The sequence below is a fragment of the Solea senegalensis genome, linkage group LG14 (assembly GCF_019176455.1).
Source record: "Solea senegalensis isolate Sse05_10M linkage group LG14, IFAPA_SoseM_1, whole genome shotgun sequence".
NCBI classification, from domain to species: domain Eukaryota; kingdom Metazoa; phylum Chordata; class Actinopteri; order Pleuronectiformes; family Soleidae; genus Solea; species Solea senegalensis.
The window spans coordinates 13714969-13738006 of NC_058034.1; the positions used below are offsets into that span (position 1 = coordinate 13714969).

Below are 23038 nucleotides of genomic sequence, written 5' to 3' on the forward strand. Positions count from 1 at the left end.
TGTTGATTATCCATCAACCCAACAGATTCATGTCTTTAAAGATTTAAAACCTTATTCTTAAGTATTTTTTTAAATGCCTCGGGATTAGGTTACAAAATCCCACGTATATGTCACATGTCATAGTTGAGATCATGAGCAAAGTGTGACCAATTTGCACCACGGCCTCATAACTGTGCAGTTAATCTGGTGAGACAGAAGTATTTTCTGAAGTGTCACCAGGATAACTGGCACCATTTTCAGATGTCTTTATCAGGAGACAGCCATGTGAACTGATAAAAAGGTGCCGCCAACCAAACAAGAAATGGGGGTGGGGGTGGGGGTTTCTCTGTCTGCTGAACCTCCTGTTTCCGTGAGCTTTTCCCTTCAGGGCCATGTTTGGTAGCTTTTTGAAAGTGCACCAAACTAAGATAAAGGCCTGACAAAAGGAGACTTGTATAAAAGACGAAAGTGTATTTGGAAGTCGCCGTTTACATTTTTGACATTCTCAGGAATGTCCTCACAAACAGCCCGTTAACCTTCACTGTGAACGCAGCCTTACTTTTTTTACTCCCTATGTACGTTTGGTTAATGTTTTGTGAGACCAAATAAATGAGAGCCTGTGGCGAGAATAAAACCGCCATCACTGTCACTCATGTGACAGATGGATCAGTTTAACAGCAAGCCATGCTTTCCTGGGACGTTATCTGCACAAGACAAGGGGGACCTGGGGTGTGGACAACACCGGCATTTATGGGAATCAGTGTAACGGTTGATCTTTGACATTAAACAACAGATGACAAAACACTCATGAGTCATTCATTTGCTTGCTCTTGCATACTGGCAAAATGGCTGCTGTGCAAAGGGCCAATTCCTCACTAGTACATTGCTACGATTGGTCATTTCAACTAGTAATGTAAGCAATAGCTTAAGTCGTCAAGAGTCAACACAATGTGTTTGTGCAGAAGAAATGACAATGTGCGTGCTGAACTATGACAATGTCTTTTTTATTTTGCAAACAGAAGATAAGCTATCAGATAACACACGCAGACCATGTTCTGTATAAGTGACAAAGCTGTTGATTGAATTATTGATTGATAACCCTGGTTATGCCGTTTTGCACAATGCGCGAGCTGCTGTCTACTTCTTTATAACTATATATATGCATATATATATATATATATATATATATAAAACTATTTTCTGAAAATGTAAATAAAAAGGCTCACTCCAGGCAGTGATATGTTGTCATTAAGTCATTGCTAAATCGGGTTGTCAGTCCCTCCACGTTTAAATGTGACAGTGGTGGACGTCACTGGGACAGTGAGTGTGATAAAAGACAAATACTTCCAGGAGGCTGACAAACTGGGGCTGAGACTGCGACTTAAATTGCTAGAGACAGTCTCCCATGCTCTTGCAGGATGGGGGACAAAAAACTAGATCGCCTCCTCCAGTCTCACCTAAGACACTTGATCTGTTTCCCCCCTCACCCCTTCTTTCAATTCCAAATCAACACATTAGTGTTCCGTGTGACTTTTAATTCTCCTGTGTGACAAACTCATGGAAACAAATGTGACATGTGCTACTCTTTGATGCAGGTTTCAAGTCGTTTCCTGTGTAAAACCATAAAATGTTAGTTTAGAATACTCGCAGGATAAATCATACAGTTTAGCTAACCTTTGTTCTCTCCCACTGTAAAAGCACCTGTGGGTGTTTCCTGCCCTCTGCCCTCGGGGGGGGGCAGGAAAGAGACCATCACAGCTTATCACAATAAAGTGAAAAAGCCACAGCACTAAAGGTAAGGCAGTAGCTGATAAAGTAGCCTCTGCTAATAAACGTCATGTTACAGGGTCTAAGGTTTGGGGGAAAGTGGCCCTTGATGAACATCACTCGAATAATCCGCAAGGGTGTCCTAAAAATAGCATTGTGTAAATCGTTAACATAATTCCTTTGACTTCAGCCGTGGTTCATTAACACACACCTGAATCAGTCACACTGATGACGCAAAACAGGAAGGCATGTCAGCACCGGCAAGGTCTTTTGCCGCGACCTTCTCCCTGCCACACGTTCAAAGACAACTTCTATTTGCACTGGTTACTGATTGAATACAGAATTAGTATTACTATTAATACATATTTTTATGTATTATTATTAATACATTTCTGATTTCTTATCCACATAGTCCCAGGAGTCAACCATTAACTGCCAATCACTCAGAGTTTATTGAAATATTAAAATAAATTAAAATAGCCAGTGTAAAGTCTCACCTTTTCTCTATTTTAAATCTCGCGTCTTCACTTTGACTGTGTGTTGCCGTCGTTGTGTTATCTGTGCCTCGTCTTATCCTTTGCTTCGTCTTACCTTATCTAACCCTTTGTTTTTGTAAAGCACTTTTGGCACATCTCCGGTTGTTTTTAATGCACTACACAAATAAATACGGCTTGACTTAGTGTGTGACTGAGCCAATGGGGGCCTCTCTGTTTAGAGAGAAGGCAGCTGTTTACCTATAACACAGCTGACAGCCTGATCACAGCTCCTCCTCCTCCTCCTCTTCCTCCTAAAGCCTTTTCAGAGAAGAACGTCCTCAGTTGACGGCTGAGTGGGAAAAAAAGAAGAGTGTATGGGGGGTGAGGATGTGTGTGTGTGGGGGCCCCTCGAGCCAGTTATTCTCTCCCAGCAGTAAATTCTTTCATAGTGAGTAAGGAGTCAGCCGCCAGGGCCCCTCATTTATCACAAGGAGGAAGGACAGGCTCATTCATTCCACTCAGTTCACAAGAGAAGAACACGGCAAAGGTATTCCTCTCCCTCAGGTGTGTTAAACACAACAAGGGATTAGCAGCGACTTCCTCTGAGTATAGCTGCAGAGGTTTTTCCGACCACCCGCCAAACTTCCAGCATCCAGCTCGCCTGAGCAATAAGATTGCAACACGAGGTTAAAAAGGAATTCCTGAGTGGAAAGTTAACGTGGATGGGATGACGGAGGGTAGGGTCGGGTCAGGTGTGACAGGGATCGGCCAGATTACATCACAACAATTTCAAAACTTTACAATTTACTGGCATACAGTGCTCGTTTATGAAGGGAAAACTATAGGATTCTATAATGATTAACCCTATCTTACACTTGCTCTTTGGACATATGCTGGCTAAATTGAAGCAAGATTGACTTATATAATATAATATAACATAATATATACCAGACCAGATGTTTGCAAATAGCTGCCTGTTGACTATATTACTATATAAATATCAGCGGGTGCATTACTATAGTACAAACTTTGCAGTAACAAAGACGTCAGAGATCCTGTGTTTGCAAAGTTCACTTCTCCTCTGCCTTGTATAAAGTCCCTTAAATTGATACTTGAGCAAATGTACAAGTATCTGACCAGGAAATGTAGAAGGTAGATGTTGATCTCACCTTTTTATAATATTACTGAAGTAAAAGTCTTGACATTTACTGTCCTTAAGTATCAAAAGTTGTTTTCGAATGAGGAGTGAGGCGTTAGGATTGAGCCATGGTAGCTCAGTGGTAGGGTGAGTTGTGGGTTAAAGGAATACTTCACCGATTTGCATTTAGCTTTGTATTACTAGAACAGGGGTAGTATATTTGAAAAATTGTGCTTCCCAACCTCAGTTTCCCCTGAGTCGCTACAAATGTAAATAACAAAGTAAAGTGCAGCTACACGAATGTCATACTTAAGTTTCCTTACTGGCCGTTGCCTCTTTTAGACATCAGTGACAAACCTTTCAAGCCAAGGTCAAGATGAGCGACTGCAGTGTCCGTCAACACTTTGCTCATCTGCAGCAATCACAGAGAGGAACCAAAAAAAATCAAAATGGGAAAAAACACCGCCAGCAGGCAACAGGATGCACATGGGCCTGAGAAGGATGACTGACTGGATCCAGGAAATGGAGAGAGAAGGAGAGGAAGAAGAGATTGTTGAATTGCAGCTGTGTGTGCGAACTGAAAAATCCCTGTTTTTAAGCCTAGAGACATTTTGTTGTTCTTTCCCCAGACCATAAAGAGGCGGAATTGCACAGTTTGCCCCAGCAGCGGGTTAAGAGTGTGGCTGCGGTGGTGACAGCTGTGCAATCAGTGTCTCAGTCATCACCAAGTCCTTTTTTCAAGTTAGAGAGCTGAAGAGTAAAAATCAAAATGGATGACTGAAGAGAAAACACAACTCGTGGTTCAGGACATGACTTTCTTTTGTAGGCAAACGTTCTATAACCCTTTACCGCATGATAGAGGATTAATATGTCACTTATGGGCAATTAAACATCCTCTGAAGCACAGCGACAACGCACACTCGCTGACATCAGAAGGTTACTGCACAACTATGCTAATATCAGTGATTGTGTTACAGTTAATTCTTTTGGTGTTGCTGAGACGTGAAACACCAAATTCAAAACTAATCTTCTGTTGTATCAGACCAGTGGTTTCCAGTGCTTCTCACTCTCTGAGAGTGTTTATTTTAAAGGACTGATGTCAAATAAAATTTTACGATTAAGTTTGCAGAAACAGTGAATCTCTTTTGAGTTATAAATGGGGGAGAAAGAAACTAAATGAATGTATTTCGTTTTGGATCTGCAATTTCAACAGCTGCTCCCACCTATATTCACATGACATATCTATTTATTTTCAGATTCTACTTTATTTTATTGAAATTATACGCATATAATCTATGAACGGTCAACATGACCTCTATGGTCTTTCTAGTAGGGACATCATTTCTGGTGTTAATAATAATACTTCACTTGATTACAAACTGAATGGTGCATTTAATCTCTTTTACGAGCCCATTCAATTTGACTCTCTTCACTTTCAGTTTGACTCTCTTCACTTTCAGTTTGACTCTCTTCACTTTAACAACCTGAGTTTCAACGAAGTAAAACTCAGAAACTGTAAATATTTTTGGGCGTGCTCTACAGTCAAAATGACAGACGACACTGCTGCGTCAATACTTGCGCGGCCACGGTTATTTTTGTAAAACAAAAATAGATAAGAGAGTGCTTTTTTTTCGATGTGTTTTGATCGTTCTTTAGAAATCACACATGTATTGTCACTGTATCCTGTCCCTGCAAACACTGTTTCCTTCATATCTTGGCATGCAGTAGGATTCATGCTTGTGCTGGAAGTGGGAGTTTGAAGAGCACATGTGATTTGACTGTGCATCACATGCAATGTTACAATGTAACAAAGTACAAATACGAAAGAAATTCACACATCTGTACTTCACTTTTTTTCTTTTACTCCACTACATTTCCTACAACTATCTTTGTTACTTGTTACTACCAAATAAAATCAGAAGAAGAAGAGTTGGTAATGGTCTGTATTTATATGGAGATCTTTTCTTGTCTTGATGAGCTGCTTTACATGACAGTTTCTGCCATTCACTCATTCACACGCTTCAACATGGGGTTAAAGGTCGTTTCACCCATTTTTTTCCCCACTTGGTCAAATGAAGAATAAACTTAAAAATCATTATGATGCTGCTGTGTTTACTTCCTTTGACCAAATTTGACCAGTTTTTTTCAGATCTTTCACTCATAAAACTTGACAGAATCACAGTAAAGAGCAGTGCAGGGCTTTTATTTTCTTTGAAGGAAGGGATGTTGTCACCGACTTATTGTCAATTTTTTTTTTTTCAATCCCAACTTCCTCTGTTGTGGGAATGACACATGTATCTCAGAGCCACTGTAATATATAATAACACATTTATCTCTGGAATTTAATTTTTTTCTTAAAGTGGCCCTTTAATTGTCTTGCTGAAGGGCACATATAGAGTAGCAGAGCCAGGAATTTAACTCACAACCTTCCAGTTGAAAGACACCCGACCACTGAGTTACCATGGCTCAATCTTTACTCCTCACTAACCCTAAAATCATTGATTTTAGCTTGTGTGTGGACACAGGAGCTGCTGGTCCACTGCTGCCTCGTGTGGTCAGTTTGAAGTCAATCTGAACCCTCTTTTAGGTACTTTATACAAGACTGATCACTAACTTGTGTTAAAGTAACTCTGTGGTTTCAAATGCACAGTATTGTAACTGTTGGGTTATTGGCTTTACATTTACATATTATTATTATTTACATCGCTATGATTTGACATTATTATTCACATCATCGTACTTACATTTAAAAAAAGAAGTGCAGAGGGAGGAGAATATCAGAGCAGTATTTACAGAGTTGAATGCCGAGCTTAAGTAACCCACAGGTCATGTTGAATTAGGATTTATATTGAATAAAATGTTGGCTCACTGCACAGATCCTGGTCCTCCCATGTTAATCCCGCAACGTAAAGAAGCGGCTTTGGCGTCACTATGAAAACATTTACTTCCTGTGTAAATATCGTATTCACTGCAGCATCGATGGACAGTACGACTTTTAATTTAACTGCTTTTTTAAATTCTTTTAAGCTTTTGCTTTAGGTCAATGAGAAAGATGGAATCCAGCAAAACTGCAAGGAAGCTAAGTGTTAGCTGCTCAAATCTGCTGCTATGTCACTTGTTGATATTTATCATTTTCCTCTAATTTTACTGTACGTGCCTGATATTATGCATAATGTGTTTTTAAATTTAATTTACTCTCCTTGTGACGCCTCGCAGTCATAACTATCATTTATTTACTTGTTCATTATCTACTAGATTTTGTTTTACATTTCTATTTGTACATTATATTTCTCTTCAGTTTAATCTTCATGGTTTTTCACTTTATGATTTATGGCTTTTTCTTTTTTTGCTATGTCCTGAACAATACACATACTGTACTGTGGGTTGTAAAAATCAAAAATGGTCATTAACAGCAGGGCAACAGGGAATAAAATAAAATCATTTAAGAGAAAAAAAAAAAAGTCCAGTGTCAGTGTGTGGAGCCACTCCTGCCATGCATTTAGGGGCCAGACCAGATCCATTAAGAGCCGGATGGATCATTAAGTTTCACGGAGAGTCTCACACACTCCCTGAACTTGTAAGAATAACTTCAATGCTGTGACATTTCAGTGCTAAACCCAAACAAACACCTTTTGAAAATGAGAAGCCATCTTAAACAGGGTGACGGCTCCAGCCTCTTTAGATGGATTATTATGTATGTTAAAGAATTCACGACCAGCATTCCTCTCAAATAATAATAATAATAATAATAATCATCATGCAACTCAAACATACTCTACAGCCAAATAACAATGCACTATAACTAACACAGCAAAGCAAAGCCTGTAAACCACGGAATGAGCAGAACAAAATGACCCACAAATGAGTTTTAACAGCAGCTTTTTTGTCCTTCGGGCTGTCTCACGGTTTAGTTCAACCATGTAGAATAAATGCAAAGTGACACTCGTGTCACCTGAACCATTGTCCTCCCTTCGTCCACACTCCTGTCCAAAAGAAGCCACATTCTCACAGGGTAAGACACACACACAGATTTGTCTCTCTATGGTTGTGAGGACATTCAATGCACTGCTCAGTCCTTTTATGTAACTTTTATGTAAATAAAAAGAAAACAGGAAAAGGAGCAGAAAGAAGAATAATCTTATTTATTCTGTCCCTTTATACCAAGTAATCAATTTGCATAGTATATAATTATACAAATTAAAATGTACAGTAGATAAAATACAACAAGTAAATAAAATAGTCATTGTCCAACACAGCTACAACTACATCCCTAACAGATACTAACCACTACTAACAAATGCCTAATTCTCTCTATCTCTCTCGCTCTCTGGTTGTGTGTGTTTACATAGTATTCCTAATGTTGTGGGGACACATTCTGGGGACAAAAATCAAGTTTAAGGTGAAGACATGTTTTAAAATTAGGCTGAGGTTAAGGTTAGGGGTCAAGGTTAGAGTGAGGATTAGGATTAGACAAGTGCTAGTTATGGTTAAGGTTTAAGGAGTAAGTCTCCAGGAAATGAATGCAAGTCAATGCAGTGTCCTCTGGAGACATGTAAACCAGTGTGTGTGTGTGTGTGTGTTAGTGAGAGGGAGCGAGAGAGAGAGAGAGAGAGAGAGAGAGAGCGTTTAAAAGCGGGACACAGGGAGGGAGAGGTCTGTGCTCAGGTCCTCAGCAGCAGCATCACCACCACCAACAAGACAACTCCACCGTCTGCTCCAAGGCTGTTTTCATAGAAAGGATTATTATTTTTATCTTTTTGGGCTAAAAAAAAAAGTCAAGCTAAAAAAAAAAACCGAAACAACCCTCTCTTCTGGTTTACTCCACATTTTTAAAACCCCTCAAAGTAACAACGCTCACAACGTCCGTGGACAGAAAGTCTGAGAAAATGTAAGTACAATCTTTTCATGACGTTGTTTTGTGGAGAACACACGGCTATAAATATAGATAATTGTGTTTTTTTCTGGTTTTACAACATTCCAAGCTTTCATTTTAATATACATTTAATATTCAAGGAGTTGTACGTTTTACGTTATTACTTTCTTCTTCTTTTTTTAATCGAAGTGACTTCGCTTTAGCTTGTTTTATTTTTCACTACGAGGGGAACAGGGTATTTCAGAGGGGGAGAGAGGGGGCCTGTATTTTCCCCCTCGGGAGTGTCTCGGGGTCGTGACTGTGACGAGCCCCGGCATGACACGATGGAAATGTGAGCATTTTGAAGTGCAAGTGTTTGACTTCACTTTACTTCACCGTACATTCCAGCTCTTCCTTCAGAAGTGACAGTGGGCAAATAGCAAAGTGATAAGTGCTGCTTTATCTGGCCGTGGTTGTGTTAAAAATGTCTGTCAACGACGTGTTGAACAACTAATTGTATTCTTTTTTGTGTTATCCCTTATCCACAAGACATGGCTTTAATAATATTTTTTTTTAAACAAAAAAACCCCATAACCATAGGCTATTTAAAATCATTTAAATAGGACTTCACCTACAGGGAATGTTTTCTTTCTTTTTTTTTATTCTTACTTTGCTACATTGCTTAATTTCATAAAATTCAGAATGAATGAATGTTGAAACTAGTATGCATTTATTGCTGTTATTTTATTTATCCCAGAAAAAACATGAACATTCAAAGGTATTTCAAAAAGTTATCAGCCCAACCCAAGAAATGTCACAAGAGAAACGTTGTTCTTGCATCATTTTTCCATATCAGTCACCTTTAACATCCAATCACTTGGTTCCACCGATGATCAAGTGTGATTGTCCCTTGCACGCAGTAACTCATCACAGCCACACATCTGCTCTTGTCACCTGACTGTCCTTTAAGATTATTACTTTGATATAAAACGTAGCAGTTGTGCCCCCAAATAAGTTACCCACTTTGTTTCCATATGAGGCGGATACCTTTTCAAAGTATCCAAGTACATTGCATTGTGTGAATCATCATCAGTTCTGTTTTTTTTTTGTGTGACATCTGAGATCCATGTCTTCCCCCAGGTTCAACAACAGAGATCGGTGGAGGGTGTACAAGAAGGTGATTGTCATGTTCTTCCTGGCTGTGGTGGCACTGACTGTTGTCCAGAGAGGGAGTATCAACATGGTGGTCCCATTCGAACTCCAGAGACAGGCTCGCATGGACAACTCTGTAGGAGTCGAGCCTGTCGCTGTAATGGAAGACAAAACGTTCCTGGGGTTAAAAGGTTTTTGGAAGACCAATAAACAACAACCACACCCGAAAGTATTGCCGAGCATACATGAGGCCACATTCACAGTGAACAGCAGTCCTAGAACCTGGGACATAACCAGCTCCAACTGCAGTGCCAACCTCAACCTCTCCAGCCAGGACTGGTTCAAGGGCCTGGAGGACAATTTTAAGCAGTTCTTGCTTTATCGACACTGTCGTTTCTTCCCCATGCTTTTCAACCACCCAGACAGGTGTAGTGGGGAGATATATTTGCTCATGGTAATCAAATCAGTGGCCACCCAACATGACCGCAGGGAGGTCATCCGAAAAACCTGGGGTAAAGAGCGGGTGGTGGATGGCAAGAGGATAAAGACCCTCTTCCTCCTTGGCACGTCGTCTAGTAAGGAAGAGAAAGCGAACCATCAGAAGCTTGTGGAGTTTGAGAACTACATCTATGGGGATATCCTCCAATGGGATTTTTTGGATAGCTTCTTCAACCTCACACTAAAAGAGACTCACTTCCTCAAATGGTTCCACATCTACTGTCCCAGTGTGCGCTACGTCTTCAAAGGGGACGATGATGTGTTTGTCAGCGTGGACAACATCATTGAATACCTTGAAAACACCAACCCTAACAAGGACATGTTTGTGGGGGATGTGATTTTCAAGGCTAAGCCTATTCGCAAAAAAGAAAACAAGTACTACATACCCCCAGCTTTATATAACAAGACACTATACCCCCCATATGCAGGTGGAGGGGGTTTTCTGATGGATGGGAGCCTTGTGAAACGGCTTTACTGGGTTGCCGAGACCCTGGAGCTCTACCCCATCGACGATGTCTTTTTGGGCATGTGTTTGGAGATCCTTCATATCACTCCTATAAAGCATGAGGCCTTTAAGACGTTTGGCCTAGTGAAAAATAAGACCAGTAAATTGAACCGAGAACCTTGTTTCTTTAAGAGCATGATAGTGGTGCACAAGCTGCTTCCATCAGAGCTCATGCGCATGTGGAATCTGGTAAACAGTGACCTGGTTTGCACACATAAGGTGGAGATCCGATAGTTGATCAAGGACACCAGATGAGGACTGAGCTACATTTCTGTGGCCGTCAAGAGGATGCACAGCACAGTGCATGATAGTCGAAGACAATCTTCCGAGTAAATGCACATACACGTACAATATTTGAATTCCTTTTTCTGGGGGTAACTTTCTCAAAAGTCATAGATGATGTAGTCTGACCTAGAAGTTTGCATCTCCATTGGCATATTGAAAAAGAACTCACTGTCAGCATGCAGACTCCGACAACTCTCCCTACCTCTATGACTTGGTAAAAGAACTCTTAAATGTTACGATGGGTGACATTTTCTTCTGAAATAAATCATGATAACATTTCCTGAATATCATATCACCTTTTGTAACACAGTGGTCCTTGTTTGGACTGAGACTGACTCGATCCGTACTTATACCACTTTTACCATAGGCTACTTCTGTGGAAACCCTTGAAACAATTGTGTCAACTCGCTAACATTTATGTGCTGACTCTCTACGGATTTGAACATGCTGATATACTTGACATGAATTTGGTAGTTTTTGCAAAGACACACTGTGAACTAAACTGTTGCTGGTACGGTACGAGCATATGACGTGTTAATTTAATTGCTCCAGATAAAAGGTGGCACATGTGGGGGGTTCTTTGTGTTTAATTTAAGCATATTAATTGTTGAGGGCGTAGTGGGATTTTAGGTGATGTAAATACATGTAAAAATCAAAATGTACATACACTGTCATTTGTTAATAAAAGATTTTTTTGACAAAACGGTTGTCTTTGAAAATCTGTGTGTGAAATGTGAAACTTCCATTATGACAAATAGGGTTCTTTAAAAAAGACTTCTGAACCATAGTGTTGACAGAAACCGTATTGGACAAGAGTGAAACGTTAAGGAACTTTTCTTTATTGATATTATTGTGTATAGAAAATTGTGTTGTATTTATGATAAAAGCAGCTGCTGACTTGGTGTCAAATTTCACATTGTTTATGTTAAGTATCCCTGTTTTTTGTTGTTTTGGAGCATGATTGTTGAGGCTACTAGTGTCACTTAACAGTGAAGATTCAAGTTGCATCATAAAACCAAAAACCTTACTGTTGTTTTTTCCACAATCTCCACAACCAGGTCAAAGACAAGAAAGCCGCACGGAAACAGAATCTTGTCCGTATTGTGTTTCACGAGGGGCACACTCGCAAATACAGAGGCAAAGCTTAAGAAGGGTAATCTCTTTCAACGGCCCTCTTTGTTGAACACAATGTACAGTGAAACAGAGTGAAATCTCTCAAAAATGAGTCGCGCTATCTCTGCTTTTGTGCACCGGTGTGGTTTTCTGCGACATAACGTGACAGAGAAAGGTACAAGTCGGTGGGAGGCCGTTCGCAATCCAGAACATGTGAACACCCATTTAGAGTACACAGGTGTAACTAATGACATCGTTAGGGGTTCTGCCCTGGTTGCGTAGAGACCAACACTCATGTTTGATTGATAACACCTGTGTTTACCTGCTATCTCACACTCACTGGTTGATTTTGATTACAGGACATTATTCGTACAGGACACCTCGCCCATCTGCTTCAAGGTCTGATGTGTTACCTTGACTGTAACAAGTGGTTATTTGAGGTGCTGTGCGTGGCATCAACAAGGCATTCAAAGATAACCAGTTGTTTGTGAAAAAAAAAAAAATCTCAGTAGATCTGAAATAAACAGGATGGTCTGGCACCAACAACCATCCACAAGATTTCTCTGGCTCCCTGTGTGTGGTAGAATTGATTTTAAAATTGTTTTGGTTGTAAATAAATGCCTGAACACCATAAATTCTCTGTCGGGCCCTATGGTCAGCTGACCACCTGACCTTGGTTGTCCTAATTTCCCCCTGAAGTCAAGGTGTTGTGTCAGTGTACGTTTCTTTCTAAATTACCCTCAATGAATGAAGGTTCTAAAAGACACGTCGAGGGGTAATATAACCTTTATGGCAGGAAATATTTTATTGGTCATTGTGTGAAGTGTATGGGACATGGGATAATTACTCATTTTAAAAAGACAGCAATATTAAATACTGCTCACAATCAGGTATGTACTTTAAAGTTTAATATTAACGCGTGAGCTGTGCACACTCAGGCTCGCAGCCAAAGTGACGCAAACAAGGAAGCGGTAGCTTTGTGGCTGAAATATCTGCCTTGCAAACTACAAACAAATTGTTTCCACCGTTTAGTCTGCCTGTTTGTTGACACTAATTAGAGGAAGCCTTTGATGTCAGAATGGCCGGTAGATTTGAAAGAGACAGTTTCACGTCAGCCTTTGATTTTCCACAACAATTAAAACTATTTTAAAGTCTTAAATTTAGCCCTGACTTTAGTTCAGTCATCAGCATTAGCACTTATCTGGACTGTTAAGCTGTATACGTGACTAAGATGTCGCCACAGCAAGAATTACGCGTGCGTTCCTTCCCAGAACTGAGAGTGTCCACAACACCGCTAGTGATTACGACTCGTTTGTTCTGCGTAGGCTAAGTCTACGTACAAACAGTAATGCAGGACGCGTGAAACCGTAGGCAGTGTTGTAACAAACAAGGTAGACATTTAACTAGTTATCAACTTAATTATTTTTTTCACAAAATTCAAGTACTTTCAATGTCTTTCTAGGACTATCTTCAAAAACTTTCAAATGCCAAATTCACATACTTTCAAGGACCCATGGGGACCCTGATAGTGGAAAACAGGTCAGAGAAACGTGATACAATACAAAACCATAACAAATATCAACTGGGAAGATATTTTTAGATTGGTTTAAACTCTATAATTATGCCCTTTTTAGACCAGCCAATAAACATATGAGAAACGGTATCAGTGTCTGCCCTCTTATCTTTTCAATGCTAATATTTGACTCTTAACAAATAGAGTGAATTAGTTGTTGGCCTCAATCACATTCTTACCATAGCCTCTAATATAATGCTAAAAAATAAAAATGTTCATAGAGCTATTATTAATTACAAGGTTACCGGTGGCACGCCTTGGCTCAGTAAGATATCAAAGACCTCATATTTGACCTCGTCTATAAACCTGTGTATAATTCTGATTACATATTGTAACATCAATATATTCATATGCAATACATTTTAAAAAGGAAAAAGAAAATAGACCAGACAGCTGCCATAGTGTCACAAGAAAAGCTAGCATGACCTCTGTCACTGCTCACGGCAGAGAGCAACAGATCTCTAAATAGAGGCTTTTAGTGGTGCCATCATCAGCACCTCCTGCCCATGCAACATCAGGAACAAAGGTTCCCGTTGAGCTGGAGAGTCCTCGAGATAACAGCATACAGGCGTCAGCTAACCGTGTCACTGACAAGAGACACCCACTCCCTCTCAGCAAAATCTCACATTTACCAGCAAGAGACACAGGGAAGCTTTAATATAAACTTTTCTTTTCAAGCCATGTTCTCATTAGCCTCTCAGCTATGCATTTTTTTTTGGCAATCATGAAGGTAATCAAAGTGAAACCAAAGGCTAGACATTTCTAGAATGGTTGAAACTTCACAAGGTGCATTCTCTGTTCTACTATTCAGATGGACATGTAAAAAAAAAAGGGTGTTCTACTTAAACTGGGATACTGAAGGATAGAACCGCCAAGGAATCCTGCATTCATCAAAACACTGATTTAAGTGAGCAGTTCCACACATTGACCAGATAAAAAGCTAGTAAAGCCTGCCATCTAGTGGACAACTCACACAGCATTTTGATTGATTCCATGGCAAAGGATTTAGTCCCAATTTAATTTTTAGGCTTATAGTCGTCAGTCACCTGGGTTTCATGACCATAGGAAACAATTAAATGGCATCACAAATTGGACCATACAAAAGTATTTTTTGGCTGTAATCCGAGTGGTAACTGCAAATATTCTGATCAAACGCAGGGAGGATGCACATTAACCTATGACATGTTTGAACTCTATTCACTTCTTCACATTAATGAACGCAATGAGAGCTGGTATATAAAAATCACCACCTACACAGTTTTATTCAATCACATGAAAAGCTTTCATTCTCAGATGGGAAAAAATTAGTCAATGCACTACAAATATCTTATGTCACTATTTTATGTTACATAGATGTAGCCATTCGTCCTTTGACACAGTCCGTGATATGAACATAAGCCATATTCTTATCATCCAACTATCAAAATATTCTTTGCACATTACAGTAAAACTTGGCAACTCAACAGAACTAAATGATAATAAAAACAAAAAAAACAAAGGATACAGGTGTATTGTTTTTTTACAAAAGGTAAAATTAAATCATACAAACTGTTTAAATTTACACAATGTATCTGACAAAGACGCACATTTTTTTTCCCACTGCAAACTTGTTGCCAGGCCCCGTTCCGTTTTACTCCTTAAGAAAAAGTAAGCTACCAAGGGCAAGAGGTGCAGGTTTGCATTTGAGACAGTCTGTACTCACACGTAGTACTTAAGTTGAAAAGGTCAAAAGTACCATTCTGGCACACAAGCGTGGGGGAAGGTTGAAAGATCTAAATAAAGGGCTAAAATGCCCATTAACAGTTAAATATTTATCAACGACGCTTTCCGGAATGTCCAAAAGCTCTGAATTGGTGAAACCAGAGTCCATTGAAAATGTAGAACAGAATAATGATTTAGTCATCAAACTTGATTTTCTTCCCCTGGGGTTTGGCTCCAAATCCGCCGCCACCTCTTCCGCCTAAAATGAAAGAGACAAGTTAAACAGCCAGAAGAACAAAGCATGCAAACAATGATAACTTAGCTGTGGTGAAATGAAGATTTGCAGGACTATGCCATTGGGCCTTTTGTTACATGTTCTAAAATTCCTTTTACAGAAAGCTTAACATCTTGGTGCTAACCAACAGTTTAATCCACTTCAATGTAAAATTAGAAAATTCCCAAATTAATCTCCCTTTACCTCCAAAGCCACGTCCACCTCCTCGGCCACCACCACCGCGGCCGCCAAATCCACCACGACCTCTTCCTCCTCCTCCGCGACCACCACCAAATCCTCCAAATCCACCACGGCCTCCTCTGCCCCCTCCGCGGCCGCCAAATCCACCACCGCCTCTGCCTCCACGGAAACCGCCTTCACCCTTGGGCTTGGCGTAGTCCAGGGTCACTTTGCTACCATCGATCTCACCATCCTCCATTGCCTCCTTGGCTGCTTTGCAGTCATCCTCGTTGTCAAAGTCCACAAAGCCAAAGCTGTGGAGCAAAACAGTAACTGGTGAGATGATGTTTGAAACACTCAACCTACAGCAATTGGTTTATAAGCTTCTCTCCCCCCCCCTCCCAGACATTGACTCCAGTTAACAGATTTGACTCCGAACACATAACAAATTAAGTGCAACATGAGGTGTGGCACTTGAGCATGCAGGAAGCAAGACACTTGCCCATTCATTCACAGTGGATACTGTGTTCTCACATGAGCTCACTTGGACGTTAAATGCAGATCACTCTAGGAAGCTTGCAGGAGAGTATGTTTGAAAGCAGCTATTACGTACTACACTGCTTTGGTTCCACATCGAACATGAGCAACTTCCACTGAGGAAGCTGCCTATTTAACTGAGAGTCTATGCTACTTCTCATGCAAATCCATACAGTCATTTGTGGACAGAGCAGTGCTCACCAGAAGAGTCAGCTGCCCGAAAATGAATTAAAATTTTCAGACTTACCCTTTAGATGAGCCGGTGTCCCTGTCTGTGACTATCCTGGCTCCCACAGCACCCTCAAATGAGTCTTTAAGAGTCTGGTCTGATGTGTCCTCAGACAGACCCTTCACAAACAGGGTTTTTGTTGGACCTAAACAGAAGAGGTCATTAAAAATCTATAAATTACTTTAATCTAATACAAGTCGAGGTCACTTGCAGACCAGATCAGGACTTCACTATCTTTGAATCATCACAAAACTTCAGGAAATTATGTTCATTGTCACTGACCAAGTCAAGATGGAATACAATATACAAACAGAAAATCTTTTTGGGTTCTGTTTAATGACCTACCAGAGTTTCCTCTTCCTCCATCTCTGTTTCCACTGTTCTGGCTGAACTCCAGTCGGATTGTGCGGCCCTCAATTTCTGTGTTGTTGAGGTTTTCCAAAGCGTCCTTAGCATCATCTGTGGTCTCAAACTCTACAAATGCAAAACTAAACACAGAAGTATATATTGGATTAGAGTGGGCATCTTTTATTACCACTAAACATACCAACATGTATATGTAGAACACACTTGTAGTTGTTGCACAGCAGACATATGCAACACCCATAGGAGGCTTGGGTAAGCTTATTCTGACTCTGCACTGACTCTGCTTCTCGTGCGAATCCATGCAGAATCATGGGTAAGATTAAGAGGAGCTCATGAGAAGGTGCAACAGTCAATGACAAAGATGGAGGCAAAACATTGTTTTAACACCTACCCTTTGGGTCTGCCATCCCTCTGTGGAACCCTTATGGACACAGCCTTCTCAAATGTGGATTGCAGGGCTTCCTCTGTGGCACTGAAGGCCAGATTATTCACGACCAGCGTTTTACTGGCTGCTCCCATTGCTCCTGTCGAGAAGGAGGGATATTTAGAACTACCATTCTAATAATTTGTACATTTACTTGATTTGACATTACAAAATAATTTTGTCAGTTGGTCAGTAGAAAAACCTCCTTTACTGTCTGAAGAGCTTACCTCCCACCTTGGCACCCTTCTGACTCTTATCACCAACATAATCAACCATGATGGACCGCCCTTGTACATCTGCTCCCTGTGCCTCCTCCAGCATCTTATCGGCTTCTGCCTCCGATTTGAATTCAATGTAAGCAATGCTGTTGAAGAAGGAAAGATCAGTCACGTAGGAAAAATACTGAATTTATCAGGTTGGAATACTAGGAAGAAAAAGGTACCACCTGAACTAATAAAGTAAATGTTGCATTCTTACCCTCTGTTTGAGCCGTTCTGGCCTTGCGGCAACCGGACATCAACTGCATCTTCAAAGACTTCCTTTAGGTCATCAACCGTGGCAGAGAAGGGAAGGTTTTTCACAAAGAGTGTCCTGGCGTCCCTCTCTGTATGACAAATGAAAACTTTCAATCACCTGGGAAACTTTACAAATTTAAAAAGCAGATATACTATATAATAATTATTTTTTACATTTAAATAAAAAGATGTACAAAACAACAACTGTAGTCAATCACCTTTCTTGCCCTCCTGTGAGGTCTCTTTGCTGCGGGCCTTATCCAACTTCAACTCCTGGCCCATGACCTTTTTGCCATTGAGCTCCAGTGCCTTCTGCATGTCCTCCTCAGTTGAAAAGTCCACATAGCCAAATTTTCTGTTGAGGTAAAGAATGGAGGTCTAATTACACATTTGCAGGAAAGGACATGAGTCTTTTCATGTACACGCTTCATTTTAAAACTTATTTTGAACCAACAGCCAACTAATAAAATTATAATAGCCCATTAGTGTACATGAGGTTTGAATGGTGGTCATTGAATGACACGAGTGGGTATTTTCACCTTTTGTTTGTGTTAATAATAGTACTAGTGTTCAATCTGAATAAATGCTCATCATTGTTAGTCAGATAGAAACCATGCCTTTCAATTAAAATATCCTTAGTTATCCAAATTAAAATATCTTCAAAATAACCATTCCACACAGACATTAGAAGCAAGAATGTCACAGCGATTGAGGATAGAACCAGCAGACAAGAAACACACTGGTACCGAAGACATAGCACTGCATTCACTTTACCTCCGTACATACCACACATGAGTACTTAACAACTTCATGCATGCCAAGAAATGGAGGGTGTATAAACATGAAAAAGTTGCAAAACTGATTTCTGTTGGACCAGTAGGGCTAGGTTAATAATGAGCATATTTATCTGTCCCAGATTGACTAAATCTATGCTCTGTGTATTTATTCTGAATAAACAGAAATAATAAAAAATTCCAAAATCAGTTGCAGTTCTAATTGTTTCTTTTTTTTTATTTTCCGAGTATCACTTACTTGGTTCCTCCTAACCGGACATCGGCAACCTCAAGGTCGTTCTTGGTGAAGAATTTCCTCAGGGCTGATTTGATTTCATCAAAATCTTTGTTGAAGTTCAAATTTCCAACAAATAGACAGAAGCCTAAAAAACAGGAGTATGTTAAGTACCAATCTGCTTTTTTGTAGAACCTTGAATACTACAATTGTTAAGATTCAGAATAAGAAGGTGACATCACACATCAGTATTAAGTCCCTTGTTTGTCATCATTAAGCGCAAAAATTTAGATTGGAAGCTCGGTGTGTTTATTCTTACCTTCACCTTCTGCCTTTGCCTTTTTGGCAGGTGGTGTATCCTTTTTGCCATCTGCCTTCCTCTTTCCAGGTGTCACGGGGGCATCTGCCAAGACAAAAACAAGCATGAGACATGTCTGAAGTAGTGCTGGGCAGTGTGACCAAAAATGGACATCACAGTTTCAGAGTATACAACAGTATTTTTTTTATGCATGAGTGCATGCTCTGGTGAAAGAGGGGAGTGTGCGCTCATTGAGAGAGAAAGTGAGAGATGAGTGTGCTGTTTTTTTTTTTTTTTAACACCGGTCTTGTGGCATATGACAAATTCATATAAAAAAATGTAAATATTGGTTTTCAGGACAAATGGGTATACCACCCAGCACTGTGATTCATACAAACTCATTTATTTATTGTAGGCAAGCAATAGCTTATGGCCAAAATCAGAATTTTCCTTCTCACCCTCTTCTTCCTCATCATCATCCTCCTCATCATCATCATCTTCTTCATCATCATCATCCTCCTCCGACTCCTCCTTGGCCTTGACCATGCCGGCTTTTTTTGCCTTAGTGGCTGCTGGAGCGGGAGTGGTGTCCATCTCCTCTTCAGAATCTGAAAGAGGACATAGTCAAACTTTCTGAGGGACACTACAACATAAATTGACCATTTGACAACCTGCATCAGACACAAATGAGTGACATCAAACGTTGTCAGTATTAAGTCCCTTGTTGATCATCACATAGCAACCAATTTAAATCCTGGCAACTTCATGTTAACATAAGCGTTAAAAACAAGATGTTGGCACTCACCATCTTCATCTTCTTCGTCATCATCAGAAGCCTCCTTCGCGGGCTTTGCCTTAGCAGCTTTCTTTGCAGCTGGTTTGGCTGGAGTAGCTTTCTTGGGGGGTGGGGCCTCCTCTTCAGATTCATCATCTTCCTCCTCAGAGGACTCCTTTGCAGGTTTAGCCTTCACTGGGGGTTTAGCAGCAGCCTTGGCTCCTTTTTTGGGTGGTGGGGCCTCTTCTTCCGATTCATCATCTAGACACAATTTATAAAACAAAATTGTGAATGAAAAAAGCATTGCTTTTTGGATACGAACAATCCCCTTGAGGTAAAATCTCATTAGATTCCACACAACCATTAGAACAAGAATGTCACAGCGATTGAGGATAGAACCAGCAGACAAAAAACACACTGGTACCGAAGACATAGCGCTGCATTCACTTTTCCTCCGCACATACCACACATGAGTACTTAACAACTTCATGTATGTCAAGAAATGGAGGGTGCATGATTATATACTTCGATATAGAGAGATTGAGAAATTTACTTAATACAAACTTCTGTTAGACCAGAAAAGGGCTAGGTTAGTAAAGAGCAAGTTAATCTGTGTATGGTCTTACCATCATCATCGTCATCTGATTCCTCTGCCTTTGCAGGAGGTGCCTTGGCTGGTGTTGCTTTTGCAGGAGTCTTCTTTGGTGGTGGGGCCTCCTCTTCAGACTCCTCCTCCTCCTCTGTAGGACAAGTGAAATTCACAAGACTTAGCACAAAGCACAATTGTTGCAGTGGTGGGTGGTATTTGGAGAGTATATTTAACCCACACCAGAGGTCAATGCATGAATACAATGCTACATTTTAGCTAATTTGGGGGTCCGAACTTCAAAGTCCACCGTCAGTTGAGGCTTTGTTTACTAAGCAAACAAATAATGGTGTTCTTTCTTGTGTACAGGGGCAACCATAGGACTTGGAAATGGGGGAGGGGTTTCTCCATTTGGTTAGTAGTCCCTTCTTTAAATACCACATAGCGTGACCTTTGCATTCAGTTAAATTAGCCAAGTCAAACTTACCAGAGTCATCATCTTCACTTTCTGCTTTTTTGACAACAGTGCCATTTTTAGCAGCTGCTTTAGCTGGTGTGGCTTTCTTCACCGCTTTAGGAGGAGGGGCCTAAAGAAAGACATGCATTAGTTGATGACTTGCCATCTTACATTGAATGTACAGAAATATCAAATTTTTGTAAGTGATAAAAAAAAGTATATAGCACCTCTTCCTCCTCACTGCTGCCCTCTTCGCTGGATTCCTCCTCCACTTCTTTAGGTGGTGGGGGGGCCTTTTTCTTTTGGGCCGCTTGCTTGTTTGCTGCCTGCAAAAAAAAAGTAAATTGTGAATCACTATAACAATTAATTGTTAGAATGTGTGAAAGCACATCATTAACTTCAGTGCCGTCAGAAAATCTAATCCAGACATGCTGCTTCAGCATGTTTGCCGACATGTGGGTTGGATCTATACCATGTGCCAATTTAGTGAAAACACCACAACTTCCATTTCAATAATAATTAAAAAGATAACATCTGACTAGCATATTCATAGGACCTTTAACATGCACCGCATTCAGGTAAAGATGCATCTATATGAATGGCGGTGTCGTTTTCGATGTTTGCCTCGTGTGTCACTCGGAGCAGGCGCACAACCCACGTGGAGCGCAGGAGGTGGGGAAGCTAACGTGTTAGCTACATTGACGTTGAATGTGGAACTTTTCATACGCACGTTGCGTGACGACGACTTATAAACACAGCGTCTGGGGCGAATTATTAAACGGCAGGTACACACGGAAAAGTCGTGAATCGTTATCAGTTCTCCAACTAAGGGACGGTTTCAGTTCTGCATGTACGTCGCAAACCACCATGCTAACGCTAACATCTTACCAGCTGCACCGTGTTTATCGATGTGCTACAAAAAATTCTGGTTTCATGGGCGTTATCTGTCACCCGTCGGCGTTTGTTTTATTCACATTACGCCGAGCATCTCAAAGCTCGATTATTTAATCGAGAACGCGCATGAATGCCATTTTGTTTGGCGTTAGCAGGCCAGACAACCATCTTTAGAAGCAAACATGGCCGCTCTCGGCAGCAAAGAAATAATCCCCCTCCACGCTGCATCCACAATACATACACTCACTGTAACGATGTCGTTATGTTATACAAAGCAAAACACGTTAACTACAGCGTGCCATTTTACACCGTTGGCAGTTTTTTTCTCCCCATATATGCAGTAACTTTTTTGTGGAGGCCTCGCGGCTTAATTTTGACGACGACTGTACACCTTCATCACCAAATACACGCAATTTCTTCCCTAAAAAACCCCCCACATAATTATATCTTCTCTTACCTTTGCTAACTTCACCATGGTGCTGTTGTGTGTTTCGGGGAAACACGGTGGATTGGACGATAGTATACAGGTAAGGAACTGGCTAACGCATACACGTGTCTCAACCAACACGATGGGACATAGGACAGGAAAGACAGACGGGGTGAAGACGCGCTTCTAACTCTCCTACTCTGCGCGTTCGCGCGGACCCGCCCACATGACTGTGTCGCCCAATCACAGATTAGAACATTTGCAGCGTGACCGCGCCTCGCCTTCCCACACAGGGGGCGTCAACAGACGAGCACATGAACCGACGCTTAAAAACACATTCGGTGATTTTAATCATTGTTTCATTCTGTTGCATTTTACGACATTAAGTTCCCTTTAACTATTCAATTTTAACCGTAAATATTTAGAGTTATATGTGCTGTTGGGCTCGTTCAAGACATATGTACAGTAGGGTCTTTATGTCCCATCATGCAGCTGTTTGTATGAACCACGTGGTATGGGCCAGTTGCCATCAACGATCAACCACGTGGTACGCTGGACACCACGTGCTGCTGGTACATGTACATTTAAAACAGTTGTTACCGTTAATTTCAATTGCCTGGATCTTTTTAATGAATTGCTTCCAATAGACTGCTGCATACGATTATATCATTATATTAATATATAGACATATTTTTTTAGAGAAAAACAATCTTAAATCTCTGGCGATAACTGCATTCATTGACTAATATTTTTTTGATAATCAATAAAACAATTTTTATAAAAATATAACATAATCTGATTTCAAGAGAACATAATCAACAGGTTAATCAATAATGGAAATGATCATTAACTGCAGCCCTACTCCAACTTACTTTAATTACTAAGTTGTGCACATGACATACATGAGCCAAAAGTGTGAACTAGAAAGGAATAGTTCCTCCACAACAATGTGTTTTAATTGTATTAATTCGTCAACAACAGCAGGGATGTGACGCAACTGTCAAATGTGTATACTTACTTTTATTTTAG

General features: G+C 40.4%; 2 protein-coding genes and 2 non-coding genes across 5 annotated transcripts; 1 reads left to right on the forward strand and 3 right to left on the reverse strand.

Moving 5' to 3' along the window:
- The first annotated feature begins 8014 nt into the window (after positions 1-8014).
- b3gnt7 (UDP-GlcNAc:betaGal beta-1,3-N-acetylglucosaminyltransferase 7) lies at positions 8015-11355 on the forward strand. The gene is made up of 2 exons (XM_044043293.1): positions 8015-8248; positions 9353-11355. Coding segments are annotated over exons 1-2 (1251 nt in total). The 5' UTR covers positions 8015-8246; the 3' UTR covers positions 10602-11355.
- A 3220-nt stretch (positions 11356-14575) lies between these two features.
- On the reverse strand, positions 14576-22184 carry ncl (nucleolin). Of its 2 annotated transcripts, none has more exons than XM_044044196.1 (16): positions 22040-22184; positions 20916-21014; positions 20719-20818; positions 20272-20379; positions 19676-19906; positions 19329-19478; positions 18892-18975; positions 18597-18720; positions 17783-17919; positions 17527-17653; positions 17277-17413; positions 17017-17149; positions 16605-16747; positions 16278-16404; positions 15518-15807; positions 14576-15298 (listed from the first exon to the last, which is right to left on the reverse strand). In XM_044044196.1, the coding sequence occupies exons 1-16, from the start codon at positions 22055-22057 to the stop codon at positions 15234-15236; spliced, it is 2073 nt and encodes a 690-aa protein (XP_043900131.1). In that variant the 5' UTR covers positions 22058-22184; the 3' UTR covers positions 14576-15233. The 2 variants fall into 2 exon arrangements, with proteins under 2 accessions (XP_043900131.1, XP_043900130.1); XM_044044195.1 differs by having other exon boundaries at positions 20272-20385.
- Positions 18259-18395, reverse strand: LOC122781357. Its single transcript, XR_006361794.1, has one exon. It is a non-coding gene; the product is annotated as a small nucleolar RNA SNORA57 (small nucleolar RNA).
- On the reverse strand, positions 20018-20154 carry LOC122781358. The gene has a single exon (XR_006361795.1). It is a non-coding gene; the product is annotated as a small nucleolar RNA SNORA57 (small nucleolar RNA).
- Positions 22185-23038: the final 854 nt, after the last annotated feature.

Coding starts and splice junctions, on each gene's coding strand:
- ncl (XM_044044195.1), bottom strand. Junction 17,920..18,596: donor GTCCGGTTAGGAGGAACCAA/GTAAGTGATACT, acceptor TTACCTCAACAG/AAAATTTGGCTATGTGGACT. Junction 16,405..16,604: donor TGGAGGAAGAGGAAACTCTG/GTAGGTCATTAA, acceptor TCTTCTGTTTAG/GTCCAACAAAAACCCTGTTT.